We start from the raw sequence: 18,590 nt of genomic DNA, 5'->3' as shown, positions 1-18,590 counted from the left end.
AAGCAGGATGTGAAATAACGGTTTCTTATCAATGGACAGGAAGTTGTTTCAGAGGCAGAGAAAGTGTACATTAAATGTCTTCTTTAGAAGGTCATGAACTGTTGATCCACTAAACAAGCTCAAGTTTGATGGATTCGGTTCACTTCGATGTTCTTTAAAGCGTTTGCTGATCATTCGTCACGTTGGTAAGTTGCTTTAACCAAACGAGCAGCTATAAATTCCTCTAAACGGAAAAACGCACCACCCATTCGCTCTCAACAAACCCTTCTGAACTTCTCAAGCAGGAAGAGCTCAGACCACAAAACAGGAAGTCAATATCTGACTTCCTGTAACTGGAGAGGGAGCCGCCTTTCCAGAAAACTGCAGTAAAATAACGGTCCTCGTACTGATTAACTCTTACATTTGCTAAACGACTTATAAAAACACATGAAAACTCAGAGCATAATAATAAATGAGGAGATTTTTTTTTTCAACGTTAATACTAAGTGTTGGGGGTTTCATCACGTCACTGAGCCCAAATCAGAGCAATAAATGTCTTGGCAAATATCCTTTAAAATATTCCATCCATAACAAAAGCCCTAGAGACGATTAAAGTGCATGCATGAATATGATCTGCTGTCGGACTGTAACGAGTCCCGCTGCAGGAGGCCTGTGGAGGATTTAAGAGGGGAATTAAACCTGACGGGGGGCCGCAGTAAATGAGGAGCCACGGGACAAACACTCAACAGAAAACACACCCTTGTGATCCCTTACTGTGTGTGTAAGGAGCTGTGCAACATTCCCCGTCAAATCAAGATTTTACTCAAGATTGTGTGTTTGAATAAAGTTGAACCCACACAACAAACACAAACTCATTTTTCTTTCGTTTTGATTTAGCGTGTGGATTTTAAATGTATTACATTCGACAAACAGAATGTAGAACCGCAATTCAAGTTTGAATACAAGAAAGCAGAATTAAACTGTTGTTTTAAGTGTTTTGCACACTATTTTTATTTTTTTTTAAATCCACACCCCAAACTTAATGAAACTACTTTATTCTGTAGTTTTTTTTCTTCTTCTTTTTTTCTTCTATTGGACTTTAAGCCACATTTTTCTTGAAATTTGATTTGATGTGGTTTTTAACTATACATATTTTTGAACCAACAGACCCAAAAAATTAAATATTATTAGAATTTTTCTCGGGCATATTTGTAAATATTCCTTTATTAAAAAAGAATTTGAACTGCGATAACAAACAGGACTTACAGTAGAATTCAAATTTGAATTTAAAAAAGTAAAATTAAAATGAAATTAATATAGCTGATGTAAGTGTAGTTTTTATATTTATTTTATTTGAATATTTATTATTTTAATTAAAATTTTAGATAACCTAAAAATTGTATAATAATTATAAAAAATAACTTATTTAATTTTTTTATTATAGTTCTATGACGAAAAATTTACAAATAAAGAAATAAATAAAAGCTTCATTTTTTTCTATTGGAACTGTGAGTCTCCGGTTTCTTGAGACTGGATTCAACAGTAGATTACACTCGAATTGTAATATAACTGTTTTTGAATCAACAAAACTGACAAATTACATGCACGATTTGGCACAAAGCGTTTTCTTGTGGGTTTATAAATATAATATTTTTTTTGAAGGCATACGGTTTTCATTGTTGTGTATTGTTGTGACAGCAGAGAAAATTTAATCTATTAACATTTCAGGACATAAATACACATAATTAGGCTGAATTATTGATGTAATTATTTATGTTTTCTCTGTGTTTGACTAATGAAAATACTTTTTTGTGTAACAGCTGAATTTCTTTCATTTGCCATTCAGTCAATTCCTCTTCCTGCCATTCAGACTCTACATCCTGAGGCAGAAGTGTGTGTGTGTGTGTGTGTGTTCACCCTGCATCATGCTCCTGTAGGCCGTGTCTGTGATGGCGTAGATGTGCGGTGGCATCTCGTGTCGTTTCTTGCCCTTGTACATGTCTACGATCTCCTCGGAGTAGATGGGCAGGTTCTTGTAGGGGTTGATGACCACACAGAAGAGACCCGAGTACGTCTGCGAGAACAGAGACATTCAGTCACAAACACACACTCAACATCAGCATTCAGACGTCTAGAAACTAATCTGGCCTGATGAGCATGAACTACATTAACTTAAATATTTTGGATTGGGCAGAGAGCAAGTCAACATGTTGAACCATGTGTAAACACATTTGTGTCCCCGGAGCACTAAACCAGTCTGGAGTCACTGGGGTATATTTGTAGCAATAGCCAAAAATACATTTCATGGGTCAAAATGATAGATTTTTATTTTATGCCAAAAATCATTAGGATATTAAGAACATGTTCCATGAAGACATTTTGTTAATGTCCTACCGTAACTATATTAAAATGTAATTTGTGATTAGTAATATGCATTGCTAAGAGCTTGATTTTGATAAATTTAAAGATGATTCTCTAAATATTTAGATTTTTTTTGGAGAGATCATTTATTCAGTTTTGTGATGATGTAAAAATCTCAGTTTTGAAATATTGACCTTCATGAGTGGTTTTGTGCTCCAGGGTCACATTTCACTAAACCTCATTCCCCAAAATCAGCACAGAAAACTTACCGTATTTTTCGGACTATAAGTCGCACCTGAGTATAAGTCGCATCAGTTCAAAAATACGTCATGATGAGGAAAAAACATATATAAGTCGCACTGGATTATAAGTCGCATTTAATTAGAACCAAGAGAAAGCATTACCGTCTACAGCCGCGAGAGGGCGCTCTATGTTTTCAGTGTAGACTACAGGAACACTGAGCAGCATAGAGCGCCCTCTCGTGGCTCTAGACGGTAATGCTTTCTCTTGGTTCATGTCTCTTAGCTCATTTCTCTCGGTTCATGTCAAATTAATTTTGATAAATAAGTTGCACCTGACTTTAAGTCGCAGGACCAGCCAAACTATGAAAAAAAGTGTGACTTATAGTCCGGAAAATACCGTAACTTCACAAAGTCCGTCTGCTAATACTGTTGAATTTGTCTATCTGAGTTTAAAGTAGCTCTCATTGGACAGTTATTTTTTTTTGTTATGAAACCACAGGAACACAAAAATGTGAAGCAAAACCTTTCGATTGTTGAGTGTTTGATCTAGATACTGTGGTAAACAGGTCGAGCTATTCTAAAACGTTTTTATGAAGTTTCAGAAAGATTGTTTAATTTTTTGGCCCAATGCAAAAAAAATAAAAGAGAATGCAATGGTTTTGTTTTTTTACCAATGCAACGCTAGTGTGTTCTTGACTGTTGCTAGGTCCATTGCTGAGCAGCTGCCATGATAACCTAGACTGGATCAAGCAAGCCTGACTTATCTTAACCAGATAAGATGAGCCTGTCTGTGTCTAGCAGTCTTTTCTCAGATGCACTTCTGCTTCCTTCATCTCCTACATATCATTTCCTGTCCTCCAGGAGCACATTGTTCCTACAGCTTCCTGTTTAGAGAAAACGCACTAAACTATTTCAGCGAGCAGGTCAGCGAGACCCTATTATCTACAATCAAGGCCTCCGAACCTCTTAATATTCCTCAAAACAAACCCTTGCTCCATTGTGATAGCGTCCCGAGCAGTCTCAAGGAGGATCAAAACCACGGGGCAAAGTTGGTGCACCAAAAAGGGTGTTTTATTTCAAGCAGATGTGCAAAATGTGCAAATAAATATACGTTTAAGAGCTTAAAACAAAGATTATTAATAAAAACAGTCTGAAACCAGAACTGCCAAGTACTTAAAACTGTAAAAATCAGTGCGTCTCAAATCTGATCATCAAGCGTTTGTTTCCAGAAGCTTCTCTTTCACTGTTCCTCAGCGGTGGAATGATCTTCACAAGCCTCCAGAACATCTCACGTCTTCTGAGAACGCTTATTTGTATCATAATTTGGATTGCATTCAATCTCATCTCACTTTCTGGAGATATAGAGTGATATTTAGATCATTTTATGTAAGTATCTGCTCTACTGTTATAAATATCTCACTGATTTACATCCTAAGCATCTGAATTTCATCATATAATGAATGAATATTAGCATCTGTGCCAAATGCATATTTCTGATCATTGAGAGTCTCTGAGCCTTATATAACACTATATAAAGCTTGGCAGATGATCCTGCAGTGGTAAGTGTTTGCTCAGACTCACGTAAATGAGGCCGGAGTAGTATCTCTCCTTCAGGTTGTGCAGCACGGACGCCTCGTTCAGGCAGGTGAGCTCGGCCATGTCCTCCACCTTGCTGAACTTGGGCGGGTTCATCTTCTGGACGTCGTCCTTGTTGACCCGCACTTTCTTCCCCGAGTCGGCCAGCTCCACCACCACCTCATCGCCGTGCTCCTCCTTCACCGAGCCGGTCTCGAACCCCAGCCGCTCCGACGGCACCCACACCAGCTTCTTGGTGGCCCAGTCGGCCTGCGCCAGAGGGTTGTTCACCATGTTGCGGTCCACGTACAGGAACTTGTCGGCGTCCGACATGGCTGCTGTGGGCGAGAGAGGAGAGAGCGAGACGTTACGGGTCAGAGATCGATTAATTATAGACCATTAATACACACACACACACTTTACAGAAGTGCACACTTTAATAACAACAAGCTTGTTTAATCACGAACAGACTGTTTATTTCAAACACTGACCGGCAGAATAAACCAGCAACGGCGAAAATAGAAGATTACACCATCCGTCCGATGAAGCTTTTCGGTTTATTTTTGTTAATAAATGCCATCGAACATGCTGTTCTAGACAAAAATGTGTTTATAATGTCTGAGGAAAAGAAATGTAATAACTTTTTTTCTAATGTAACTTAGTCTGGACCATTCCAAAATTGGATTTCAAAAAATGTGTTTGTTTTCGGAAAAAATCTAATCTTTTTATTATTATTGTTTTCGATTAGGTTGCACCACTGCCAAAAACATTTTAACCAACGGTTTTGTTTTTTTAAAGGAAAAATGCAAGTGATGTTCACCAGTGCAAAGCACATTTTAAGTCATTGCTAGGGTGTTCTGAGCATTTTAGCCGATTGTTATGCAGTTGCTAGGGTGTTCAATTGGTTGCTAGGGTCATGGTGAGGTTGGAGAAGATCTCTGATACCAGAGATGAGCATCTTCAAATAAACAGCAGCAGAAGAGGCTCTTCGACTGATGCTAACAACAGAGAGAGGACGAGAAGCAGATCCACGACAGAGCGTTTTCTTGCTCTTCTTACGCAGGTCTTCAGGAATGCTGGGTCTGTTTCGCACGTCCAAACACACGCTAGGTCAGCAGCTCGTAAAACACGGCACACTTCAGGAAGGTGAGCTCATGCTCCTGTCAGCCACATGAAATAACAGCACCGCACATAATTACAGTCACGGCATCTCAGACACACACACTTTGTTTTGAATGTGGTCGGGCCAAACACACTATTAATTCCTCCATTCAGAGACGTGTTTAGACAGCGCTGTGCATGTTTAAACCGTCAGAGAGCAGCGGGCCTCGTTCAGACGGCAGGGAAAAACAACGCTAAATGCTAATAAAACAACGCAACTAGCCATATAATCATATAATTTTTTGCAACTGTTAAGGCCCTTTCTAACCAAAAGTGAAATGAATAAGCTTTAGGCTGAAAGAAGTGGCTCTGCACCTCACTCCAGATTTCTCTTAACACCAGGAAAACACAGGAACTTGCGTTACTTATCTGAAAAAGTAACTCTAAGTAAATATTTTATTGTACATTTAGAAGTAATGCGTTACCTTACTTGGAAAAAGTATTCTAAATATATAACTTGCATTACTTGTAATGCGTTACCCCCAACAATGATTACAATATTGCATTACTCAATAAAAATTAACTAATTGCGTAACTTGTTACTTTTTATGACAAATAATGCATGATGTTACTTTTGCGTTACATTTTTTCACCTGAGGTGGGCTTGCTTATTTCTTTAATAACAAAAAAACCCACAAGATATATTTTTGGCAACCCAAAAGTGAAACTGATAAGCCTCAGGTTGAAAGAAGTGCCTCTTCCGTTATTAAAAAAGGAAATACTAAAAAGTAACTCCGATATTTTCTTGTAAATTTTAAAGTAATGCATTACGTTAGTGTTGTCACGGTACCAAAATTTCAGTATTCCGTACCGATACCAGTGAAAATCCACGGTTCTCGGTACCAATTTCGGTACCAAAGCAAAACACAAAAATATGCTAATTTAAAAAAAAAACTTTTTTAGCACTAAAAATAAAACCAATGCCATTCTTTATACTTATTTACAATTGTGTTTAAAGTTTTTCTACAAGTTATATAATTATGAAAATCAGTAAACAAGTTTCACCCAAATTTAATTTGTCTTTTAATTTATGAAATTTAAACATTTTATTTTTGGTAAATAAAGGGGATTTGCTATTAAAATTAAAACATGGAAGAAATATTGTGATTTATTTATTTAAAAAATAAAGTCTTATAAATTTTGTCAACAGTAGTAGCAGCATCACATACATTTTACTAAATAATAGTAATGTTTCTAGCACAATGCCTTTATGTAAAAATTAACTTTTAGGCCTAATGAATGCATATTTGTCATTTTAACTGAACTTAAGACTGGTGGTGATGCTTAAGATATTTTTGGTCATTGAGGGTTTCTGTAAAAAAATAGTAATAGATATTAATTATTATTAAAAGATAATACTACTACTAATTCTACTATCATACTAATGTATATACAATGCACTATGAATTGATGAGCTGCTGGGTTCATGAATATTAATCACGTTGTCTGCGTTCGGTCAAACTGATTTGCTGAAATCAAAACAGGGACGGTACTAGATTAGCGCCAGCCAATGAAATTGCCATTTGCGCATTAGCTCCGCCCACTACCGGAGAAACTGAAAAGTTCAGATCACTTGATGGAGAGAGAACTCTCAAGCTCAGATGCTGAAATTAATGCAAGCGTCATGTGCTTCAGTCTATGTAGTAAACAAACCCGCACGGATTCATATTTCAAACAACTTTTGCGGCTTAACATTTACAGATACTGGTCCATATGGAGATTTGATTTGATTAATTTATGCTAACTTTGACAAATTCCATGACTGTCCATATTAAAATGTAAGTTTCATTTTCATGACTGGATTTTGAGATTCCGTCCTCGTTTTCTGCTTCGCGGAAATCATAGGGCTGAACCGGGTTTGAACGGGACCTCGGTACTACCGGTACTTAAAGAAACCTGGTACCGTCACATTTACATTTTTTTAGTACCGACTTGGTACCGAAGTACCGGGTCTTTTGACAACACTACATTACGTTATTTGTAACTTGAAATAAGTCATCTGATTTGCGTTGTAATGCATTACAGATTAAACATGCACAGGTTTGTGTGACTCCCTGATTCTCCAAAAACCAACACAACAGAAGAAAATCTGACTGCAGAAACAGATGGTTGAGTGTGTTTTCTGAGGTGCTAGAAACAAAGAAACAATAGTGGCGAGTGACTCCAGGTGGTTTGGATCTCACGCCGTTGACGATAAGCTCTTGGCGGGAAGGAGCCCGTCAGGTGTGTGAACTCCTGCAGGTGTCAGGTTAACACAGTCGCCCAGGGACATAAACAAACTCAGAACTCAGTTGAACCATAACACTGCGAGCCCAAACAGGCTCAAGATGGCCGCCAGTGGTTCCCACGCTCCACTGCTTCTCAAAGCGTTCAGCTACAGGAGAGGGAGGAACACAGGTCTTACCAGATCAGACACACACACACACAACAACCTCGAAAGACAATCATGCCAGCAGCTTCAATGGACAGAAAACACCATCTGCGCTTGAGCTTTCTGCCACTTGAACAGGAAATTACGGGCAAAAGTGATGGAAAAAAGGCTGAAAATGACAAAGTTTCCCCAAACACTCCAGCATTTTATAAAGGGTTAACATTCACAAAAAGCAAAAGAATGTTGTTCTGAGTGGCACACGGTTTCCTGCGCCTCAGGGGAACCTCAGGGGAGCTGGTTTGGGTGTTAAGTGATTTGCAGCGGCACACTCCATTGAGTCTGTCAGGCCCATGAGTTATTTCAGAGCTCGACTCTCTTCCACACCCTGAGCAAGAAACAGATTGCCACATGGGAGGACTCTGGCTGTTCCAGATTTGATATAGCGATCCGATGTGTTTGTACTGATGAGCTGGAGGTTTAACAGCCGTCACTGATATCTAGACAATAAGTGACTGATATAAAACCAGTTTATGACGACGCTGGAGAGACGGTGAACTCTGGTTGCTTTGAGATGATGTACATCAAGCAACAGTCTGGTCAATGGGGTTGTAGATTTTGGAAAATGTCTGTTGACTAGCAATTGGGTCCTAAACACAGCTTAGTTAATATGAATGGTTAAAATAGCATTACTGGTTAATCAATGGTTAAATCTGCACCAGCATTGGTGGAGTCTGTGTGTGTGAAAAACCCTTGAGAAAACACATCTGCAACACTCGGTCAGCGGCTCGACCGCTGGGCCGTTCTCATGACCCCAAATTAGCTGTGCAACTGAGCCAAGAATGATGGGAAATGTAGTTTTAGCAGCCATAAAGCAGTGCAAACCAGTGCACAGGAGTAATTGCTCGTGGAGTCGTTCATCTGGTAAATAGGGTCATTAGTTCCTCTTGTGCTCGAACACCCATCGGCAGGTTTATCAGCTTTATCAAAGAGCGCTTGAGTTATTCCACACGTTTCTTTCCACATTTCCCTTTTATTTCTGCTGTTTTTTTCACATCCTAGAACTAGTCCCCAAGAAAACAGTTCAAAATATTCAACTAAACCACAACAAAATTTATTTAGACGAGTTCAGAAATTGTTTTTTAATCAGATTTAATATGGTTTTGCTGTTCTGACTCCCAAATAAATGGAGTTTACATCCCTTATATTTGGATTTTTGTGTGAAATTTCGATTCATATTCTATTCTACTATATGAATACCTTTCTTCTTTTCATATGTTGGCATTAGGTGGATCATCACACACTTAGATGCTTCTTGACAAACCCAACAGTTGACATTATGCAGTATAATTTAATGATACAAGCACCTAAACATTGATTTCACACAACACTCAGTTCGTTTAAAATAGACACTGCATTATCCATCGAGAATAACTCTAGATTTCCACATCTCAAAATAACACAAACATCTGTTTTTAATCATTTTTAATGAGGTCCTGCTCTTTAAACTGTGTCCATTTATCTAAATCAATGTCAACACAAATAAATAAAGAAATAATCTGACATTGTGGTTTCTCCTTTCTTGAGTTTGAGATTCAAAGAGTTCGACACACTTGAGTCTCACATAATAACAAAACAATTGAATACATATATAAACAATATACTTCTGTATTATTATATTAAGTACAATAATTAGAATATTTAAAATAGAAAAAAATTAATTTAAATTTAATAATTTAGCAGAGCTTTAATCGTAAGAAACTTAGGACATTGGGAAATATATGAATTAAATGTATTAAACCATTTACATTAATTTATTACTTAAGTGTATATTAATGTCATATAATATAATAATCAATTATTTATCATTTAATTCATAATCAAATATAATAATTTATCTATTACTTATACGTAGTAATTTATTAAGAATAAATTTACATTAATTTGTTTAATTAAAATAATACAGGTAAATTAATTTAATAATATATAATTAATCGATCATTTAATTCATAACTACATATTAATTGATTTAATAGTACTACTAATAATAATAAAACAAATACAATAATGCATACAAATATCTTACTTTATAATAAATATAAAACATATTTATTTATTATTTATAAAACATTATATGAAAAATACTAATAATAAATATTTTCATATTATAGTCACAAGAATTCGGCGCTTTAAGAGTGTGATGAGAATAACTTCACCATACAAAACATCTTAATAGCAATGAACATATAAATATCTTTTTGGACTGGATCAAGAGATGCAGTCCAATCTGACCGAAGCTCCCGGAGGAGAAGCAAAGGATTGTGGGAAATCTTGCTCCAGATACCAGTTTAAATGTGACCCAATGTTCAGCTTTCCCTATTTGTATGAAAGAGTGTGTGTAAGTGTGTGTGTGTAAGTGAGTCCCTCCAGGCAATCAGAACACAGCAGCTCGTATTTACATATTAATCAGGCCCCGCCCTCATTTCCTTCCTGTGAGAAAGGCTCATCTCGTGGTGTTCAACAGATCGGCTCATATTCAGTCAGCTTTCATTATTAAAGTGAACCGTTTCTTCTTCTTCTGTTACGTCTCTGACAGAACTACTAACTGGGTTTCATTCGTGATTCAGAATTAATTTCACCTGTTTATGAATCCATTCTTTCACAGAGGGCTGGAAGATGAATTTGACGACTTACGCAAGAACGGTTTTATGAACAATTAAGCAGCACTTAATTTAGCTGGTGATAACTGAACGAAGCACAATAGAGGGTTTTCACCTACGTCCCGATTTGGTCAGTTACCCGGATGCGCGGCCATATTGGAGGTACTCGGATGTAAACAACGGCATGGATTGCACTGTTTATGTACTACTGAACACATTGTTACACTAATTTCTGATGTCTAAACCACGGGAACAACACATGGAAGCTGCAAAATCATATAGAGAAGGACTTAAAGCAGGAAAGAGCTCAACATTTTGACAAACTTAAGGTAATATGTGGTAAAGATCTGAACGAGCTAGTACATCCATATGTGGTTTAATATCCTATTCAAATCACATATCAGGAAATCCACCAGTCTGAACGCTCTTTCGCGTGGTTTATGTGACTTTCTCACGCCACGTAAAATGTAAACATCAGACGTTGTTATTGGGAACATGCTGAAAGTCGCTGCCGAAACAAGGCTGTGTTGTTGCAAAGTGCCGGACGAGCAGAAAATTATTATTTTTGAAAAGTATTTTGAAACCGGCGCGGAAAAAGAGTTGTGCAAACAGTAACTTACCAGCCTCCTACAGTTCTGCAGCTCGAGACGCAGTAACTTAGTCCAGCGCGGCCAGAGCCGCCTTAACCACTGTCCGTGTGTTGAAAAAAAAACTTAGATTAAACACACTCGCAACAGACACACCCCAAAGCGGAGACGTTACAGCGATGCCATGCGCACTGAGCGGACTTTTGCCGCTGTAGTGGACAGGACACGCACTGAAAGGTGCGTTCAGACCGGACGCGAATAGCGCGTCAGGCGCGAGTGATTTCAATGTTAAGTCAATGCAAAGACGCGTCAAATTTAAATAAGAAAACATTTATATTGCCAATGCAATACCCCTCCATCAACGCAACATTGCCGTGTTGTCAAAGAGCTGCGTGGACACACAAATCGGACCTGAACAGTTGCAATACAGCGTGGACATCATTTTAGATAATATTCCAAACGGATACAAAGATAATCGGATTGACAGTGTGTATGTACCCATAGTTAACTATTTTACGTCAAAAATGTAGCCATAGATAATGCTTCATTTACACATGTGGCTGATGCTGTGCCTCTCTCTACCTCAAACGCCATCTTTCATCAGTTTTTTGCACTCTTCTCTTTAACTTTCGGCAGTCTATAGAACTAGAAATGTTTTTTCTCGGTGCGACCAATGAGTACAGACCAAAACTTGACCATTTTTCAGAAGCAATAATCAGCCAAATTTGCGAGTCCATTCAGTTCAATGGCACTGTTTACGTTCAGTGCCTCCAAAATGGCCGACTTCCGGGTTGATGACGCGTCGTGAAAACCCTCTATAGTGCAGTTCTGATGCGAGGCTGGAGAGAAACGGGAAACAAGCATGTAAACAAACGAAGGAAACGACGAAGAGTTTGTGTCTTTAACAGACCGAAGCATCAGCAAACAGACAATCACTTCATACGCTCAAGTCAAACACTTATTATTACAGGATACATTTCAATTAAAGTATTAATATTTCATAGTAAAACAAATAATACATGTCTTACATAATATTAAAACCTTAAACGCATTATTTTAATACAATAATATATATGCAAAATATTTTACTATCATGCATTTTACTAATCGTGAATAATCAAATAAATATTTTATTTACACAATCATAATAATTTACATTAATAAACATGTACATGAGTTCATATAAAAAGTACAATTAATTTATAAATGTATTATAATTAATAAAATGAACTGTATAGCTTAATATATACAATTTAAATAATACATTATACATAAATATTAAATATAAATCAAATAGTATATCTACAGTTAAACACAGATGTACAATCTAACCTTGATGTGCCCAATAAACCAATACAACACGTACATTTATCTATTCATTTAATGAATACATTTTTAGATTTAGATTAATTTAATTATATGTATTTACTAATAAAAACATAATACTTATACAATAACACATATAAATGTTAAATATTATATTAAATATTATAATAAAACAAATATCCAAAACTATTATTTATTTATATGTAATCAAGACCATATTTTTCCACACACACACAGGCAGTGTAATATCAGCTCATCTCTGACTGCACAAGTAAACATTTACGAGTGCTGTTATCAGTAAAAGCCCTTCCTCTGGTTTCACTTCTAATCTCTCTCAGTTCATCTGTGTTTGAGGACTCCACACCCAATCAAATCACAGCTCAAAGTCCCGCTGTAAACGTCTCGAGAAGCGCTGCAGGAGACACTGATGAACCACGAGAAGAAGAAGAATATCCCTCTGTTTTAGTGTTTGCATGCAGCAGTTCAGTTTCAGAGTCACAGGAAATAATTTTAACATTTTATTAATCATTATATTCATTAATATAAATGTTAACCCATTATATATATTTTTTATTATTGGTCATGTGCATCTAATATATTTCATTATTATGAAATAAAACTGTAAATGCATCATTACGAATAAATTATAAATATAAATAGTATTAAATTATAATAAGTAATTGAAAATATACTTATTTTATAAGTAGTAGTAGTATTTTAACTAAAAATAAATAAATGTAAGAATTTTTTTAATAAATCATAAATTAAAAATGACTTAAGTAGAACGTAATATATATATAACATTTCTACATTTGATTCAGTGCTGAATATATTTATTACTGTTGCATATGTATAGCTACATTTTATTTTTATTAAATATTATAAATACATGACATTATAAATATAAATATCATTATAATAAATTAAATCCCTTCAGAATTGTATTAAAATGCAACTAAAATAATCTGTAAATACTATTAAAGTTATTAATAAATTCATGACTTTTTAAGTGGAATCACAAAAGATATTCCAAAGAATGTTTATAAATGAATGATTAAATGCCTAATATGAAATAAAACTGACTGATGAGTTCAAGAGAAAACCAGGCAACTATAACAAGCCCTGATCTGATCTGATCTGCTTCAGGAAACATCCACAAGACAGACAAGCTGACTCCTGCAACAGGAAGTGACATCACGTCTCTGACAGTGGGCCACTGAGCAGGAGGACTGAGTCTGCAGTGAACACAAGGCCTGACAGTCGTATGAGCGCTCTCACTTCCTGTCAGCTGCACAGGTGCACTATGGGAAGGCCTGCAGGACTGGACAGAAAGGAGGATGAAGACGAATCTTCCTGACGAATCCCGTCTAAACGTCAGTGGAGTAAAACAGAGACGGCCGAACATCATCTGATCCACTGGGAAACAGGATATGATGCGGCTCTACGAGATGAGAACGCAACACAATAATGATCATCACTTCCCTTCCAAACCTCTCAGACTGTCTTATATATATATATAAACATAAACAACTAATAAAATAATAACTTTCTGAAACCGAGTTCCTAATACTCAGTCATGTTTATTTATATAAAATTTAATTTTGTGTTTTACTCAAGTAATTTATTTAATAATATTAAATATACATTAATTTACTGTGTATTAACTTATTTATTATTTAAATGTAAGTAATAAATGTGAATGAAATTGTATTCATTCACTTTCATAAAATAGGTCTTGTTTAGTTTATGAATATTTATTTAGTAATAAACTCTAGTAACTGTATATAAACAGTGTTCTGTGATGTTTAAACATCAGACTCAGACATGATTGTTTTCATCTGAACTCTCCTGTGATCTCCGGCACTCTTCCCATGATGCACTGCGGGTGATGTCATCACACAAACAACCACAGCAGCAGATCTCTCCGGAGGAGGTGAGACGAGAGGAAACTCCATGACCTGTCCACCCCCCGGAGCCTGACCCCTGTCTCAGCACACGCATCAGTTACCCACAATGCCCTGGGGCTCGGAGGGCATAAACAGCACCTGGAGCTGGATGAAGAGCCACACCTGTCGACCTCATTAAACACACACCAGTCTCCTGAAGAACATGTGCAGACGGATCACTGCCTCGGAGTACAATACTACATCACAATCACTGCTACTGATCAATAACACTGTGAACGCTATGCTAATTATGACACTGATAAATACACACACACACACACACACACACATACATACATACACACAATTTTTAACACTCAAACAGATTTAAAAATGATCTCTGACATTTCTAAAAATGATCTTTTGTGTCCCACTTAAGAAACAAGTTTATTTATGAATAATATTTAATTATGTTTCAGTTTTAAAAATGACTTTATTATGACATTTTAATGATCATTATATAATAAAATAAAAAATTTGCTGAATAAGATTTTTATAATATTTAATAATAAATGTAATGCATAAACATTCTTCTGTCTGTAGCTGTACATAAATTCAGCCTTGTTAAAAACATACTTTATTATTATAACATTTAATAAACTATTTTCATATTCATTATAATTAATGCACATGTATTATAATTCTTTATTATTAGAATTAAATATTATGAATAAATGTAAAATGTATCTTACAATTAAAATAATGAAAAATAATTGTATTAACGATATCGATCAACTTCTTCACAAAACATGATATTGCAGATGAATCTCTCCGCATTAAATATGTTTCTTATTTGTGTTTATTATTATAATTATATGTATAGATATATCAGAGATCATTTCTAGATGTTTTATATATTTTAACTGATCGCTGGTGTTTATTATATAACTCTCCTCACTGTTTTATAAAAGCACAAGTAACTCTAAACTCATTTCCAGTCTGATTTCAGCCGGCTTTGAGCGAGGACTAACACGATAGAAATCACTGTAATGCATGACTTCTTTCTTTCTGAAAACACACTGTTGTAGTTTGTACACTGCTCACGGTCTCTAAGAAAACAGCATGTGATGCGATACGCTGGAAAATGTGCTGTAGGGTTTACTTACTCAGAAACTGCTAGTAAATGTCACAAATAATTGCAACCAAATGGCAAATTGGAAGTTTAAAGACTGAAATAGTGTTTTCTTGGAAGACACGCTCCAATAATCTTTGTTTCATTAACGACATTGAACATTTAGAAATGCATAAGGGCTTTTTTTAACCAATTTTATTGCAAAATGTCCTCATTTTTGACATTCTGATAAAATAGAGTTGTGAGGTCGTAATTACATCGTCTGATGCGTTCAAGTTACATTTGGTCAATTCACAAAGCCGCTGTTAACTTCACTGTTCCATCATAAGTGTATAACACAGCTAGGTTACTGTAAATTAAAAAGATAGCAGTGTCAAACTACAGACGTCGGCCATGTTTTCTCACTGACTCGCCCCCAAACATGGAAACTGTGGGCTCAAAGAAAGTGTCCCCACCCACGCTGAGGTTACGTTGGAGCGTGGTTGTGTAAACCTGATCTCTGTGGCATGACCAGACGCTGCAGAAACGCTAGCATTCCCCAAACATGTGCTGGATTAACAAACCAGAGCAACTCAAACACAACACAGAATAAGACCAGCACGAGCTTTTAATGGGTCACAGCGTCCTAGACGCACACACACACTAGCGGAAAACCAGGTCACACACACACACAAACACACTGGCCAGGTGTCTACTGCAGATGTCTAAGAAAGTGAAAATGGGTAGAGTACGTTCACACCAGCGGTATTTGATCATTAGCACACTGTTAATAACTAGATGAACACGCAGACACAAGTATAATGATGATGATCGAGACTGTAGTACACACTCATATCGGTGTGAATCTGAGAGGTCACGAGGATCAGACACAGACTTGTGTGCGATTTCAAACCACGACAAATCACAATCAAATCAGTCTAAGGCTGACGTCAAGACTGACATCCTGATCGCTTTCCTCTAACAGAGTCAATAACAGGGGTCTAACGGTTCAGGATGTTCTTCAACAAAATGAGATTTAAGACAAATTATAGATTAAATGTGTCCTTTTAATGTCGCTTGGACTAAATGCGGCACATTTATTTGTGAAATTGAAATATAACACTAATTTGTAATATACTAATATTGCTCTTTTGTTGGTTTTGATTGCTTCTGTTGTCCTCGTTTGTAAGCAGCTTTGGATAAAAGTGTCTGCTAAATGACAAAATTTTAACAAAACTCAATTGAAATTTTAAAACAAGCCCCAAATCAAATAAAATAAATCTCTTCATATAAACAAACTAATGCTTTGTCTGTGCTCTTTCCATTAAAATTTAGATGCAACCACTGTATTTTAATCATGATCCACACAACGATGCTGCATACATGCAACATGAGCAGTTTTTAATCTAAAGCATTTCGAATTTGAAGCAAAAACAGATTTTGAGTTGAGTTTTGTGAAACTATACACAAACAATATCTGCATGAAACAGAAACAGCAGAGGAGCTGAACGAAACGCAGATTCACTCTCTGCCAGCAGGTGGCGCTTACAGCGTTTCTTTGGTTACCGCTGTAAACAAAGCAGCGCTGCACTTATGAACTTTAATATGTATTATACAGAGGCAAGATGAGAAGAAAATACCATCTAAACTCTTTTAAAGACAGGCAGTTCTCCTCAGACATACATTCATATAAACTCCTGCATCCGAAAACTCAGAGACAATGACTTAGCAGGCAGCGTTTTTGCCCAAAGGCATCTTGTGAGAGTGATTTCGGACAAGCTTCTGAGGCGGCGTAACAGTTTAATGATCTACTACAAAATAGAACGGGTTTTGGTGATAAGACAAATATTTAATTAACATAACTGTAATACTGATTTCTTGCTAGTAATAACATCAAAAGCACAAAGAGTTAGTCGGAAATATGCAATTACACCCAAACTGACCACCAAACGCCACTTTCAGACGCCATCTTTATGTTTTAGACCATCGCACAGGATTGTGGGATATCAAAGACAGCGAAGGATACATCTATGCAGCCTTCAATCGATCAGAAGAAGGTACCTCCGGAGACAGGAAGTGAAGCTGAATCTGGACTCGGACGTGCTTTGATGTCTTCCTGTCTCCGAAGGCAGCGTGTTATGCAGTTATTCAAAGCGGGCACGGATGCGCGAGCCCGGATACAGAACTTTGAGAGCGCGCACGTGCTCCGCTTAACCAACTTGCAAGAACTCCCTGAAAGCGTTTACCTCCGTCCACGTTCATTTCTCTACTCAGGTAAGATCTCGCGAGTTCAGGTTAATCCGCACAGTGACATCATGCTCAGCACAGTACTCCGTGCTCTAACGTTTCTCCGCGCAAATAACGTTCTTCTGTGCCATCACTGCACTTCCGCGTACCGCGGTGCTCCTGTAACTCACCGCTCGCGCGTCCTGGCCGACCTTGACGCGCGTCACAGCTTATCAGTCCCTCGCTACAACGATGAAGCGTTGCGATCTGACGCACAGAAGTTTGAAAGAGCAGCGAGATCAGGTCGAGTCCCCCCCAGCGGCGCTTCCTGCTTTACCTGCTGATCAGATGCAGACGCTCTCAGACTCCAGGGACTCAGTGTAGATCCGGATCCGTGTCGCTGCGCTGCAAACTTCCCTTTTCAATCCGCAGAAACTGCGCAGAAGTTCGCTCCCCTCGCCTCGTTCTCTCTTTTCTATTTTTTCTCTCCTCTCTTCCTCTTCTTCCACTCGGTAGTTGAACTCCGTCCTGCTGTAATGGTTCGGGGCGCGGTCCCGAGAGGGCGGGTTCTGTTCTACGCGGCTCCGCCCATAGCCCCGCCTCTCCGCTAATCACAGCCCGCTCGCTCTACATTCCCGAGCGCCTCGGCCAATCACGAGCGATGTGTGTGCGTGTCCGAGCGGCAAAGTACGCGTCACAGGGTGCACTTGAAATAGTGGCCCGTATGTGTGTTTAATGTCTGAGGTATGTGCGCAACTTTGGGATTTTGTGACCATATAAGTCGCCGGACCGTGTTTACACACACACACACAGAATAATTTCTGGAATCAGGAAATTTCTTAACAAACACTTTATTTTAATAAATAATGAGTGCCAGTGTTGACATACATTCCACAATATGACAATTTTATTTGATTATTTCCATTCAAATATTGAGTCCATAGTTTATTTTACTACTTTAAAAGTTTATTCTAGTATAATCACGGATCTTATGCATCCATCTATTGGTCTGTCTAGCAATATATATATGTCTCTATCTATCTATCTATCTATCTATCTATCTATCTATCTATCTATCTATCATTATTTGAATGTGCGTAGAATAATT

General features: G+C 37.2%; 1 protein-coding gene across 3 annotated transcripts in view; it reads right to left on the bottom strand.

Annotated features, from left to right (window-relative positions):
- The window catches only part of LOC132149664 (myosin-9-like), a 44,532-nt gene extending 26,507 nt beyond the window's left edge, over nt 1–18,025 (bottom strand). The window contains exons 1-3 of one of the 3 annotated variants that reach the window (XM_059559062.1): nt 17,820–18,025; nt 4,164–4,495; nt 1,897–2,053 (exon numbers count right to left, since the gene is read on the bottom strand). In XM_059559062.1, the coding sequence (XP_059415045.1) occupies nt 1,897–2,053; nt 4,164–4,490 (484 nt within the window). In that variant the 5' untranslated portion in view covers nt 4,491–4,495; nt 17,820–18,025. Of the gene's footprint in view, nt 1–1,896; nt 2,054–4,163; nt 4,496–17,673; nt 17,781–17,819 lie in introns of those variants that run through there. The other 2 variants (XM_059559060.1, XM_059559061.1) reach the window with 2 other exon arrangements.
- Nucleotides 18,026–18,590: the final 565 nt, after the last annotated feature.

This window comes from Carassius carassius, chromosome 9 (genome assembly GCF_963082965.1).
Source record: "Carassius carassius chromosome 9, fCarCar2.1, whole genome shotgun sequence".
NCBI classification, from domain to species: domain Eukaryota; kingdom Metazoa; phylum Chordata; class Actinopteri; order Cypriniformes; family Cyprinidae; genus Carassius; species Carassius carassius.
The sequence above is the reverse complement of the archived record's forward strand: the minus strand, read 5'-3'. Positions and strand labels throughout refer to the sequence as shown.